This window comes from Carassius auratus, chromosome 30 (genome assembly GCF_003368295.1).
Source record: "Carassius auratus strain Wakin chromosome 30, ASM336829v1, whole genome shotgun sequence".
In the NCBI taxonomy this organism is placed as follows: domain Eukaryota; kingdom Metazoa; phylum Chordata; class Actinopteri; order Cypriniformes; family Cyprinidae; genus Carassius; species Carassius auratus.
This window is the reverse complement of record NC_039272.1, coordinates 15,079,216-15,092,590: the sequence shown is the minus strand read 5'-3', so window position 1 is coordinate 15,092,590 and position 13,375 is coordinate 15,079,216. Positions and strand designations below refer to the sequence as shown.

Genomic DNA, 13,375 nt, shown 5'->3' with positions numbered 1-13,375 from the left:
TTTAGTCTTTTTGCTGTTTAAATTTGAAAAGTTTAACTTATTATGTAATATTGCATTATTAAGTGTTAAGTTCTGAGGTTAAATTATTTTAAGTTATTCTGAAGTTGTTTCTATTTTAGTTATAACCTAGTTTGGGTATTACCAAATGGTCCATCTGATCATTTTCATAACAAATTTTGCCATATTTGGCATTAGCCAAATTTAACTCCTGCATTGCTTGCAGAGCATGTACAGTATAAAGAGCCGGAGCAGGACTGGAGACTGTTGCGTTCAGAAGTCCAGCCGCAGCTTGCTTGTGGTGAGAGAAAACTTTCATTTCATTTTGATGATGTACACAGTTAAAAAAAAAAGTATGGCATCTTATATATTAATAATCATCAACTATATGTAATTCAATTATAGTTCATATTTGTATTTTATTTTTTAATGAAAAAGAATGGCTTTAATGTATAACATTGTACTTTGTATATTACAGTATTGCAGACTTTCATCAGAAGTGTGTGGAATTGTGGTAAGGTTAAGATGATATATTAAACTAAAGACATTTTATGGGGAAAAATAAACTGACTGAAAAGTGCATTAGTGCTCTGGCATAAGACACTTGTTTTAGAATATATAATCAACATCCAGGCTTTACTGCAGGGTTTCCTTAAATCTGGCCTTAACAGTGAACTCTGGTCTGCAGAGTTTAATTTAAACCCTGATCAAACTGGAGAACTTGTTACCTTTCAGGAGTCTTTTATTAGGGCTGGAGTTAAAACTCTACACAAACTAATTTTACATTAATTATAAAATTACTGATCTAATACTGAATTTCTGTGACAATCTTTATATTCTTGAAGTGAGCTGCCACCATGAGTACGGACGCGGAGATGGCCGTTTATGGCAAGGCTGCCATTTACCTCCGTAAGCCTGAGAAGGAGAGAATCGAGGCTCAGAACAAACCATTTGATGCCAAAGCTGCTTGCTATGTGGTTGATGATAAAGAGCTGTACGTCAAGGGAACAATCAAGAGCAGAGATGGTGGCAAAGTCACTGTCATTGTGAATGACACTAAAGAGGTGAAATTTCATCATTCCACAAAAACTTTTACTTACATAATCTTAAACTTTTTTATGATTGTTCTAATTTAATGGATCAAATTTATAGGAGAGAGTTGCAAAGGAGGATGATGTCCACCCAATGAATCCTCCAAAGTTTGACAAGATTGAGGACATGGCCATGATGACCCATCTCAATGAACCCTCTGTGCTGTATAACCTCAAAGAGCGTTATGCCGCATGGATGATCTACGTAAGTTCTGGAGCAAAGTAAAACAGCATTTAAATTAATTTTGTCAGTGTTGTTGCAATCTGACCACTTCTCTGCTCATTTCAGACTTACTCTGGGCTTTTTTGCGCTACTGTGAACCCCTACAAGTGGCTCCCAGTGTATGATGCAGAAGTGGTGGCTGCCTACAGAGGCAAGAAGCGTATGGAGGCCCCACCCCACATCTTCTCTGTCTCTGACAACGCCTATCAGGCCATGCTGACTGGTAAGATCTGATTTATGTGATCTGAATTATTTCTAAGTTGATTTTGGTATGTCAGATTCACATTTATATATATTATTCATATAACAATGGCTGTAAAATTATTACCTTTTCATTTGCAGACAGAGAGAACCAATCTGTCCTGATTACGTATGTATCTAGCCTACTCTACTGTTTGAGATGTTGAGAATGGTTATATTTTGCTCTGGTGGAACTTCTACATTACTTATCATCATTTATCTTCTATTAAACCAGTGGAGAATCTGGTGCTGGAAAGACTGTGAACACCAAACGTGTCATCCAGTACTTTGCCACAGTAGCAGTTCATGGTGACAAGAAGAAAGAGAATGCCAGCAAAATGCAGGTTTGAGATACAAAACTATGATAAATATATTACTCTGAAAGATATTAAAAATTAATACTGAATTACTCTAGTCTCACACAATATATGATACAGTATGTGAAATAAAAAATGTCTGCAAACAGTGATGACACATACAAGTGAAAATAACTGAAACCCCTTTAAACATCAAACAGGGCTCTCTTGAGGATCAGATCATTGCTGCTAACCCTCTGCTTGAGGCTTATGGTAATGCCAAGACTGTGAGAAATGACAACTCCTCTCGTTTTGTAAGTCAAGCTATTTCTATATTCAAACATAATTTAGAAATATTTAGCTTAGCTTTGTTGAGTATTTTTTGTTGTTGTTTTATTAATACAGTACAGCAACTCAAATGTTCATTTTATTTTAAACAGGGTAAATTCATCAGAATTCATTTCGGCACATCAGGAAAACTGGCTAGTGCTGATATTGAGACATGTAGGTGGACATGATCTTATTTTTCCATCCTCCACATTTGTCTGTCATGCTTCAATGATTGTGACACAAGTACATTCTCTCAACAGATCTGCTGGAGAAGTCTAGAGTGACGTTCCAGCTTTCAGATGAGAGAGGCTACCACATCTTCTACCAGATGATGACCAACCATAAGCCTGAGCTGATCGGTAGATATACATATTTGTTTAATATTTACTATATTGTACAGATAATATTGTACAATTCTATGTAATAAATATTAATATAAATGTATTTTACAGAAATGACGCTCATCACCACCAACCCTTATGACTTCCCCATGTGCAGTCAGGGTCAGATCACAGTGGCAAGCATTGATGATAAAGAGGAGCTGGTTGCTACTGATGTGAGTCAATGCTGTTTTAAATAACAAACTCAATGTAAACATGGCTAATCATAGAGCTTGTTCTTTTCTCAATGAAATTTCCAGACTGCTATTGACATTCTGGGCTTCACTGCTGAGGAGAAGATGTGCATCTACAAGTTCACTGGAGCTGTGCTTCATCATGGTAACATGAAGTTCAAGCAGAAGCAGCGTGAGGAGCAGGCTGAGCCTGATGGCACAGAGGGTGAGACTAAATAGTACTAATGTGTCTGATTACATGCAGTGTTTGACTTGAGAGATCCACATTTCGTTATACGTAATTTTTGTTGTTGTTGTTGTTGCTACTTTTACATGGCAGAGGCTGACAAAATCTCCTACCTTCTGGGTTTGAACTCTGCTGATATGCTGAAGGCTTTGTGCTATCCCAGAGTAAAAGTTGGAAACGAGTTTGTGACCAAAGGCCAAACAGTGCCACAGGTGTGTGTAGATATATATGTAATAACATATCTCCATCATGTCATTTGTGTTCATCTTGAAAATCATGATTGAATATAGCAAATCAAGAAGTTTTTAATAAAAATTCACTCTATTCTTACAGGTTTACAACTCTGTTAGCGCCTTGTGCAAATCTATCTATGAGAGGATGTTCTTGTGGATGGTCGTTCGTATCAACCAGATGTTGGACACAAAACAGCAAAGAAATTTCTTCATTGGTGTGCTGGATATCGCTGGCTTTGAGATTTTTGATGTAAGAATCTTTTATGTTTATCTGTCTTTATGGAAAATAGAGTCACATTCAGCCGCTAGTAAATGATCCTGTTTCTTTCTCCAGTTCAACAGCATGGAGCAGCTGTGCATCAACTTCACCAACGAGAAACTGCAACAGTTTTTCAACCACCACATGTTTGTGCTGGAACAAGAGGAGTACAAGAAGGAGGGCATTGTTTGGGAATTCATTGACTTTGGCATGGACTTGGCTGCTTGCATTGAGCTCATTGAGAAGGTTTTTACTGGTTTATGAACTTATTCATTTCCATTTTCCATTTTCAAAAGTATACATTTTTAAAAATAAACAACATTCTTTTATAAACAGCCCATGGGTATCTTCTCCATCCTTGAAGAGGAGTGCATGTTCCCCAAGGCTTCAGATACTTCCTTCAAGAACAAGCTGTATGATCAGCATCTTGGCAAGTGCAATGCTTTCCAGAAACCAAAGCCTGCCAAAGGCAAGGCTGAGGCCCACTTCTCCCTGGTCCACTACGCTGGAACTGTGGACTACAACATTTCTGGCTGGTTGGACAAGAACAAGGATCCACTGAACGAGTCTGTTGTGCAGCTTTACCAGAAGTCTTCTGTCAAACTGCTGGCTACTCTCTACCCACCTGTTGTTGAGGGTAATAAAAAATTTAAGTATTAATTAAACTGTGCTAATTTAATTATCCAAACACTGATTTAATTTTGCACTTTCTTCTGGTTATTACATTATGTGTCTTCCTTTGTCTCTTTATCTGCATAGAGACTGGTGGTGGAAAGAAGGGAGGCAAGAAGAAGGGTGGTTCCATGCAGACTGTGTCTTCACAGTTTAGAGTACGTCTTTGTTTGAAACCAAATTTGAATAATGATGCAGTGAAAGCAGTGACTGTACATCAGCTTGATTGACTCTACATCAGAGAATATATATAAATCAACAAGTCAGTCAATGAGACTAAGAAAGCTGTAACTTTCCATGATTACACAGGAGAACTTGGGCAAGCTCATGACCAACTTGAGGAGCACTCACCCTCACTTTGTGCGCTGTCTGATTCCCAACGAGTCCAAGATCCCAGGTAAGTATCAAAGGGATTACCGATATCTGTCATTAAAACAGTAATAATACTCTTATTAATTTACCAAGCTCATGATCTAAACTGTCCTTTATAGGTCTCATGGAGAACCACCTGGTTATCCACCAGCTGAGGTGTAACGGTGTGCTGGAGGGCATCAGAATCTGCAGAAAGGGCTTCCCCAGCAGAATCCTCTATGGTGACTTCAAGCAGAGGTAGCAGGGACCACATGAAAACAACATTTACTGTATGAGGCTCTTAACTGGAGGATATGAAACATTTTGATTAACCTTCAACAGATACAAGGTGCTGAATGCCAGTGTAATCCCAGAGGGACAGTTTATTGACAACAAGAAAGCTTCTGAGAAACTCCTGGGATCCATCGACGTTGATCACGACCAATACAGATTTGGACACACAAAGGTTCATATTCTACTTTACAGCTTTTAAAAAAAATTATGATTTATTGTATATGATTATTCTGTTATAATCACTGTCATTTTTATATAATAAGGTGTTCTTCAAAGCTGGTCTTCTGGGTACTCTTGAGGAGATGCGTGATGAGAAACTGGCTGCTCTGGTCACAATGACTCAGGCTGTCTGCCGTGGTTATCTTATGAGGAAAGAGTTTGTGAAGATGACAGAGAGGAGGTGAGGAATGTCATGAAAGGAACAAAACCTCTGATTCTTATATTTATCTATTTCAGTTAGTATAAACCTTTTATCAGTGGAAATATTTATACCAATGATGCCTTCCCCACATTACTTCAGAATGTCAATGAATAATCGATAAGATTTGTTCCTCTCTATGGCAAAAAAGTATTTCGGAAAATATTTAAGATTTACTTATATTTACAACAACCATGTTTTTTATTTATTATTTTGTGTTAATACAGAATTCAGGGAAAAAACACGTAATGTTACTTATATTCTGAATTACACATTGCATTATGTTGTGATTAAGGGTTAAAGAAAATATCTGAAAACTAAACGTATAATATCTTGACAGAAAAGTACCTTTTCTGTTTTTATATATATTTTTTACTTACATTTTTTATACATGTAAGACATGTAGGCAGTATTGTGTAGACATGTATAAAAATAAGTGCATTCATCAGTTACTAATTATCTAAATGATTTAATCAGGGAGGCAATTTACACCATCCAATACAACGTCCGCTCTTTCATGAACGTCAAACACTGGCCATGGATGAAGGTTTACTACAAGATTAAGCCTCTGCTGAAGAGTGCTGAGACTGAGAAGGAGCTGGCAACTATGAAAGAGGACTTTACAAAATGCAAAGAAGATCTTGCCAAGGCTGAAGCCAAAAAGAAGGAGCTTGAAGAGAAGATGGTGTCACTGCTGCAGGAGAAAAATGATCTGCAGCTGCAAGTAGCATCTGTGAGTTTTACCTATGTGAATTAACTGAAATGTATCTCCATTAAAATGTAACAAAGGGGTTTTCAAAGAGATAACAATCTATTTTCCTATAAGGAATCTGAGAATCTGTCAGATGCTGAGGAGAGGTGTGAAGGTCTGATCAAGAACAAAATCCAGCTTGAAGCTAAACTCAAAGAGACAACTGAGAGACTGGAAGATGAGGAAGAAATCAATGCTGAACTGACAGCCAAGAAGAGGAAGCTGGAGGATGAGTGCTCTGAGCTGAAGAAAGACATTGATGACCTGGAGCTCACCTTGGCAAAAGTGGAAAAGGAGAAACATGCCACTGAGAACAAGGTTGGAGATTTTGTTGTTTTGATTAACAATTTTATATTATGATATGGTATATTAAATGAGCTCATTTGGGGAAAAAAAAAAACAGGTCAAAAACTTGACTGAGGAAATGGCAGCTCAGGACGAGAGCATTGGTAAACTTACGAAGGAGAAGAAAGCCCTCCAAGAGGCACATCGGCAGACCCTGGATGATCTCCAGGCAGAAGAGGACAAAGTCAACACCCTGACCAAATCCAAGACAAAGCTTGAGCAGCAAGTTGATGATGTGAGTCGTAATAATTAGGTTATACTTTGAATATATGATTTTGTATTTTTCATACCATGAGTAGAAGTAGTGACTAAATATTAAAGACATTAAATGCATTAATTATATTTATAGGGTGTATAATTTGTCACATGTTAAAATGAATCAAATAATAATGGTGCTAATAATTAATCCACTTAATTAACACAATACCAACATCAAACTGCTTAGCTGGAAGGTTCCCTTGAACAAGAGAAGAAGCTCCGCATGGACCTTGAGAGAGCAAAGAGAAAGCTTGAAGGAGACCTGAAATTAGCCCAAGAGTCCATCATGGACCTCGAGAATGACAAGCAACAATCTGATGAGAAGCTGAAGAAGTAGGAAGTTTTTGTAAACTCTTACAAAAATAATGATTATCATTTATTTAAAATCATTCATTGTTCCCCTTTTACACACAGAAAAGACTTTGAAACAAGCCAGCTGCTCAGCAAGATTGAAGATGAACAATCTCTGGGTGCTCAACTCCAGAAGAAGATCAAGGAGCTTCAGGTATTTTTTTTTCTTTTTGCTGTTAAAGGCAATGGTAAAATAAAGGCTAATAAGGTTTTATTAATACCAATGTAGGCTCGCATTGAGGAACTGGAGGAAGAGATTGAGGCTGAGCGTGCTGCTCGTGCCAAGGTTGAGAAACAGAGAGCTGATCTTTCCAGGGAACTTGAGGAGATCAGTGAGAGGCTTGAGGAGGCTGGAGGAGCCACTGCTGCTCAGATCGAGATGAATAAGAAGCGTGAAGCTGAATTCCAGAAGCTGCGTCGTGATCTTGAAGAGTCCACCCTCCAGCATGAAGCTACGGCTGCTGCCCTCCGTAAGAAGCAGGCAGACAGTGTGGCCGAGCTGGGAGAGCAAATCGACAACCTCCAGCGTGTCAAGCAGAAGCTTGAGAAAGAGAAGAGTGAATTCAAAATGGAGATCGATGATCTCTCCAGCAACATGGAGGCTGTTGCCAAAGCAAAGGTTTGACAATTGATTTTTAAATCTTTTTAAGGAAATGTAACAAATATGGTTAAGATTCTTAAGAAACAAATGATTTTGTGGTTTACAGGCCAATCTTGAGAAGATTTGCCGCACCCTTGAGGACCAACTAAGTGAAATAAAGTCCAAGAATGACGAAAACCTTCGGCAGTTAAATGACCTCAGTGCTCAAAGAGCAAGACTTCAAACTGAAAATGGTAACAATGCAAAAAAAATCCTTCACTACCAAAATGCCTTAATATATATCTAAATTATGTTTTATTAACAAGATTCGGAAGGAGCCCGTCAGATACTTAGCCTAATCAATACAGGTGGACCATAATCAAGTAATCAATCCCATAGTATAAATATCGCTGACTTACCTTTATCTATTGATGGTTTATCAGCGTCCCTCCTCCACCCCATCTCCTCACTTTGAGTTCACTTTATAAATAGACGGGGAAGGGGGGGTACTCTAGGTTCGGGCCATTCCTGAGCTCGGAGCCCTTCCCCCGGACAGCACCCCAGATACGCATACCATGCCTCAGCTAATTATATGTAAGCGTGAACTTGTGAAATATATTTTATTTAAATATAAAAAACTAATAGTGGCAAAACATTTTATATATTGGGAGCAGTACACTTTATAAGTCATAATGTTGGATATGCAACTCCTCTTTGTCATGATTCTGCCCTCGTGTCCTTGATTTTTCCATAGTCTTGAGGCAGGATCATGACAGACCCGTGTTTTGTGTATAAGCACATGGCCTTGTCTTTGGGCCATGTGCTTGTGTTGTCTCGTTCCCTTGCCCCGCCCCCCTTGTTATCCTAGTTTTGTCGTGATTGCCTTACCTGTGCCACCTGTTGTGTCTTGATTAGTCTTATTTATATCCCCTAGTGTGCTCTGTCTTGTGCGGTTCATTGTTTCTATATTGTTACCCATTTTTGCACCTAGAAGAAGACGTTGTGAGTCCTGTGTTTGTTTATCTGAAGTTAGTGTTTTTGTGTTAAGAGTCTTTGTTTATCGTGTCGACCAAGTCTTGTTAAATCATTTAGTCTCTGCCCTAGTCATTGTTTTCCCCCTCGTGGGTTTTGTTTTCCCCTTTTCATGTATAATAAATCCTGTGTTTTTTACATCCTGCCTGCAATTGAGTTCATCCCTACCCTCCACATAACACTCTTAGAGGGTTTAAAGCAAGTTGTGGTTTAGTGTATTACAGTCAAACAGAAAATACACTGACAGCATTGCACCAACATGAGTGCAAGTTGTCCAAGTAGTTTATCCACTGTAGAGATCTGCCAGTACGCAATAGAAAAACATAATTTTTCCCATTCATTAACATAGATATATAACATTATCTCCAACACTCTTATATCTTACCAGTCATTTTGTAAATTTAAATCTCTAAAGGTGAGTTTGGCCGTCAACTGGAGGAGAAAGAGGCTCTGGTTTCTCAGCTCACCAGAGGCAAACAAGCTTTCACTCAGCAAATTGAGGAGCTTAAAAGGCAGATTGAAGAGGAGATTAAGGTAATAGCATCAACACAAACACATAATTTCCACTTACTATTCAACAAAGATAATATTATGTGACTTTGTTTCCTAGGCTAAGAATGCACTGGCCCATGCTGTGCAATCAGCCCGTCATGACTGCGACCTGCTCCGTGAGCAGTTTGAGGAAGAGCAGGAGGCAAAGGCTGAGCTGCAGAGGGGAATGTCAAAGGCCAACAGTGAAGTTGCACAGTGGAGAACCAAATATGAAACTGACGCCATCCAGCGCACTGAGGAGCTTGAAGAGTCCAAGTATGAACATCACAAGAGCTGATGACTATGTGTTCATATGGAAAAGTCTTTCATGTTAAAACTGGTGTTTACAAATGCATTGCAGGAAGAAGTTGGCTCAGCGTCTGCAAGAGGCAGAAGAACAAATTGAGGCTGTGAACTCCAAATGTGCCTCTCTGGAGAAGACCAAACAGAGACTCCAGGGCGAGGTGGAGGACCTCATGATTGATGTGGAGAGAGCCAATTCTTTGGCTGCCAACCTTGACAAGAAGCAGAGGAACTTTGACAAGGTTAAAAGCAAAACAAAAAAAGTCATACTTTAATGAGATATTGTTTTCAAAAAAGTTGTGTGGGCGTTATTTCAGCATGCTATAAGTTGATAAAATCTGATCTTAATATGAATAAATACCTCCATTGAAGGTCCTGGCAGAATGGAAGCAGAAATATGAAGAAGGCCAGGCAGAGCTGGAAGGTGCCCAGAAAGAGGCTCGTTCACTCAGCACTGAGCTGTTCAAGATGAAAAACTCCTATGAGGAGTCTTTAGATCAGCTGGAGACCCTCAAGAGAGAGAACAAGAATCTGCAGCGTAAGACTGAAACATTAAAAAGTAAATATATATGATAAATGAATGCCAATATATATAGATTATATTTTTCCTTTCTACAGAGGAGATTTCAGACCTGACAGAGCAGCTGGGTGATACTGGTAAGAGCATCCATGAGCTGGAAAAGGCCAAGAAGGCAGTGGAGACTGAAAAGGCAGAGATTCAGACCGCCCTGGAGGAGGCTGAAGTGAGTATCTGGAGTTGAATATGTAATTCTGGCAGAAAACCATTATACTGTCTTATTAATGCATATTTTCGTTCTAAAATGTAAATATTGTTTTTATTTTTCATAGGGCACCCTGGAGCATGAGGAGTCCAAGATTCTTCGTGTCCAGCTTGAGCTTAACCAGGTCAAGGGGGAAATTGACAGGAAGCTTGCAGAGAAGGATGAGGAGATGGAGCAGATCAAGAGGAACAGCCAGAGAGTCATTGAATCCATGCAGAGCACTCTGGACTCTGAGGTCAGGAGCAGGAATGATTCCCTGAGAATCAAGAAGAAGATGGAGGGAGACCTTAATGAGATGGAGATTCAGCTGAGCCATGCCAATCGCCAGGCTTCTGAGGCCCAGAAACAGCTCAGGAACGTTCAGGGACAACTCAAGGTATATGACTTCTCTTTGGTTTATGGGTTCAGTAACATGATTGTATAATCTAAGCTATGTAAAGTAAAGGCAAACAGAAAGTATATCAAAAGCTTACTGTAATGTTATTGTTATGTTCAGGATGCCCAGCTGCACCTTGACGATGCTGTGAGAGGACAGGAAGACATGAAGGAGCAGGTGGCAATGGTGGAGCGCAGAAACACTCTGATGCAAGCTGAGATTGAGGAGCTGAGAGCTGCTCTGGAGCAGACAGAGAGAGGCCGCAAAGTGGCTGAACAAGAGCTGGTGGACGCCAGTGAGCGTGTTGGGCTGCTGCACTCTCAGGTAACAGCATATTGTTATTTTTCTTACAAAGAATTTAAGAAAATTGAAAGTATTGTTTAAAATGTTCAGCCTGTTGCTTTCCATGTTACAGAACACAAGTCTCCTGAACACCAAGAAGAAGCTTGAGACTGACCTTGTTCAGATCCAGAGTGAAGTTGATGACACTGTACAGGAAGCCAGAAACGCAGAGGAGAAGGCCAAGAAGGCCATCACTGATGTGAGAAACAGTAGCTGCCTAATGATTCACAAAACACTTTCTTAAAAATGTCAAACTAATATCTGTCTATATTATTGCAAAAGGCTGCAATGATGGCAGAGGAACTCAAGAAGGAGCAGGACACCAGTTCTCACCTTGAGAGGATGAAGAAGAATCTGGAGGTGACAGTGAAGGACCTGCAGCACCGTCTGGATGAGGCTGAGAATCTGGCCATGAAGGGAGGAAAGAAACAACTCCAGAAACTGGAATCCAGAGTAAGACTGCCTTTATTCTGATGTCCTCCTTTATCCTGATATTTATAGTGTTGATGTGGACATTATCCAGTGTCTAAGCATGTCTAAACATTAAGGTCCGTGAGCTTGAGGCTGAAGTTGAAGCAGAGCAGAGACGTGGAGCTGATGCTGTTAAAGGTGTCCGCAAATATGAGAGGAGAGTCAAGGAGCTCACCTACCAGGTACTTATAAAAAAAACTTCAGGACACATTAATCTGAATATGTTTTAATCTGAGGAACATGTATTATCTGCAGACTGAGGAGGATAAGAAGAACCTCAACAGACTGCAGGATCTGGTTGACAAGCTTCAGCTGAAGGTCAAGGCTTACAAGAGGCAGTCTGAAGAAGCTGTGAGTACCTCATTTAAGAACTAGAAGGACCTTCTAAACATATTAGATCTTCTGCTGCTGATATAATTGTGTGTGGATTTGCAGGAGGAACAAGCCAATACTCACCTTTCCAAGTTGAGGAAGGTGCAGCATGAGTTGGAGGAGGCTGAGGAGCGTGCAGACATTGCTGAGTCTCAGGTCAACAAGCTCAGAGCCAAGAGCCGTGATGCTGGAAAGGTGATTTTCTTTTTCTGATGCATATTTTTTTAAAGCATAACTACCTCATTTATTCTATTTTATACTAATCATATATGTGCTCACTCTCTTTTTTTCAAGGGCAAAGAGGCAGCTGAGTGAAAAACTTAATATACCATGTACATCTCAGTAAAAATGAATAAACCTTCAAATTCAGCAGCTTTCTTTTCTTGTCATTTTTGTTGATTTATTTATTGACTCACGATTGTTTAAGATTTGTTATTACTGAAGTAAGCTTCATGACAAACCATTAAGTACATCATGCAGTCTATGAAATGAGCTCAACATTATAACTTTGATTTTGAAATGGATCAAATAAATGTCAAAATCAAGACTACAGCTTCTAGCAAATTAATCTATTTTAAACAATTTCTTTGAACTTTATGAATTTAATAATATAAGCAAATATATTATATAATCATATATATGCAGTTTGTAAAGACAGTAATATATGTCAACAATATTAGCTTAAAATAAAAATTAAAGCATGCACTTTACATATACTAAACTATTATTTTTATATTAAAACCATAGACATTGTCGATTGTCCAGTACCAGTTAGTTATATTATTTGTACAGTTCTATTTTTTTTTTTTCATCTTTGCAGAAAGATGTTAGTTTAATTACACCACAATATAGATCAGCACACATGGCAGAATTGTATTTTTATTGCTACAATTAATACTGAGCATTGTAATTATGAAGAAATAAACAAATGATATCTGCCTACTTCTTAATACACTACCTATCCTAATGCAAACATTCACATTTCCAAATGCACTTTTGTAACGTAAAAAAATATCTCAAATCAAGGATGGTAATGCCATTTGTCAGAGATTATATGAGAAAGTATATGTAATAGCTGTGAGAATAAAATATGATCATTAAAATATGTATTCATGTTTGAATACAGGGTATCTGCATGGTTTTTAAACACCTTTACAAATAAATTTTAAAGGCCTGCACAAATAAAATGAATACTGAATGGGCGGGGTAGGGCAATGTACGGTAAAATTTTAAATAGTAAAATTAATGTAAAATTAATTAATGTTTATTCCTCACCTTGATTTTTTTTTAAAGATGAAGAATAGCCTAAGTCAAAATGTGATGACTTTTATATTAATCATGTATGATTGTATAATTCATTCTAATATGTTTTTTTTTATGCTCACTTAACATTTCGAATTATTAATTTGTGACAATAAAGTGATTTGATTTAATGTGATTTGAATTGATGACTGTTGAAAACATTGCTGCTTAATGCTTTCATGGTAACCAAGAATCTCCCATTTCAATGTCAGAACAGCAAATTTCTTCTAAAGACAACGAGTTTGCAAGCATGATGTAAACACCATAAATTAAACATTCTCATAATCCAGTGCTCACTTATGCTTCAGTAACTCACATTCATTTACTTCAATCACAGCCTTTTGAACTTTCGACACCTTCAGTACATCTCACCTG

General features: G+C 38.3%; 1 protein-coding gene across 2 annotated transcripts; it reads left to right on the top strand.

Moving 5' to 3' along the window:
• The first annotated feature begins 271 nt into the window (after positions 1 to 271).
• On the top strand, positions 272 to 12,068 carry LOC113049346 (myosin heavy chain, fast skeletal muscle-like). Of its 2 annotated transcripts, XM_026211621.1 has the most exons (41): positions 272 to 298; positions 476 to 511; positions 843 to 1,061; positions 1,150 to 1,293; positions 1,378 to 1,534; positions 1,654 to 1,681; positions 1,787 to 1,895; positions 2,069 to 2,161; positions 2,288 to 2,351; positions 2,438 to 2,536; positions 2,630 to 2,733; positions 2,818 to 2,956; positions 3,071 to 3,189; positions 3,311 to 3,460; positions 3,545 to 3,715; positions 3,806 to 4,106; positions 4,229 to 4,299; positions 4,451 to 4,538; positions 4,633 to 4,750; positions 4,835 to 4,958; positions 5,050 to 5,186; positions 5,682 to 5,937; positions 6,031 to 6,273; positions 6,359 to 6,535; positions 6,746 to 6,891; positions 6,973 to 7,063; positions 7,139 to 7,528; positions 7,617 to 7,743; positions 8,937 to 9,055; positions 9,132 to 9,328; positions 9,414 to 9,597; positions 9,728 to 9,893; positions 9,974 to 10,098; positions 10,205 to 10,513; positions 10,634 to 10,837; positions 10,929 to 11,054; positions 11,138 to 11,308; positions 11,404 to 11,508; positions 11,582 to 11,677; positions 11,762 to 11,893; positions 11,993 to 12,013. In XM_026211621.1, exons 3-41 carry the CDS (start codon positions 855 to 857, stop codon positions 12,011 to 12,013), a joined length of 5,808 nt encoding a protein of 1,935 aa, XP_026067406.1. In that variant the 5' UTR covers positions 272 to 298; positions 476 to 511; positions 843 to 854. The 2 variants fall into 2 exon arrangements, with proteins under 2 accessions (XP_026067406.1, XP_026067407.1); XM_026211622.1 differs by lacking the exons at positions 272 to 298; positions 476 to 511 and having other exon boundaries at positions 855 to 1,061; positions 11,993 to 12,068.
• Positions 12,069 to 13,375: the final 1,307 nt, after the last annotated feature.

Coding starts and splice junctions, on each gene's coding strand:
- LOC113049346 (XM_026211622.1), top strand. CDS start 855: ATGAGTACGGACGCGGAGATGGCCGTTTATGGCAAGGCTGCCATTTAC. Junction 1,062..1,149: donor TTGTGAATGACACTAAAGAG/GTGAAATTTCAT, acceptor TCAAATTTATAG/GAGAGAGTTGCAAAGGAGGA. Junction 3,716..3,805: donor GCATTGAGCTCATTGAGAAG/GTTTTTACTGGT, acceptor TTTTATAAACAG/CCCATGGGTATCTTCTCCAT.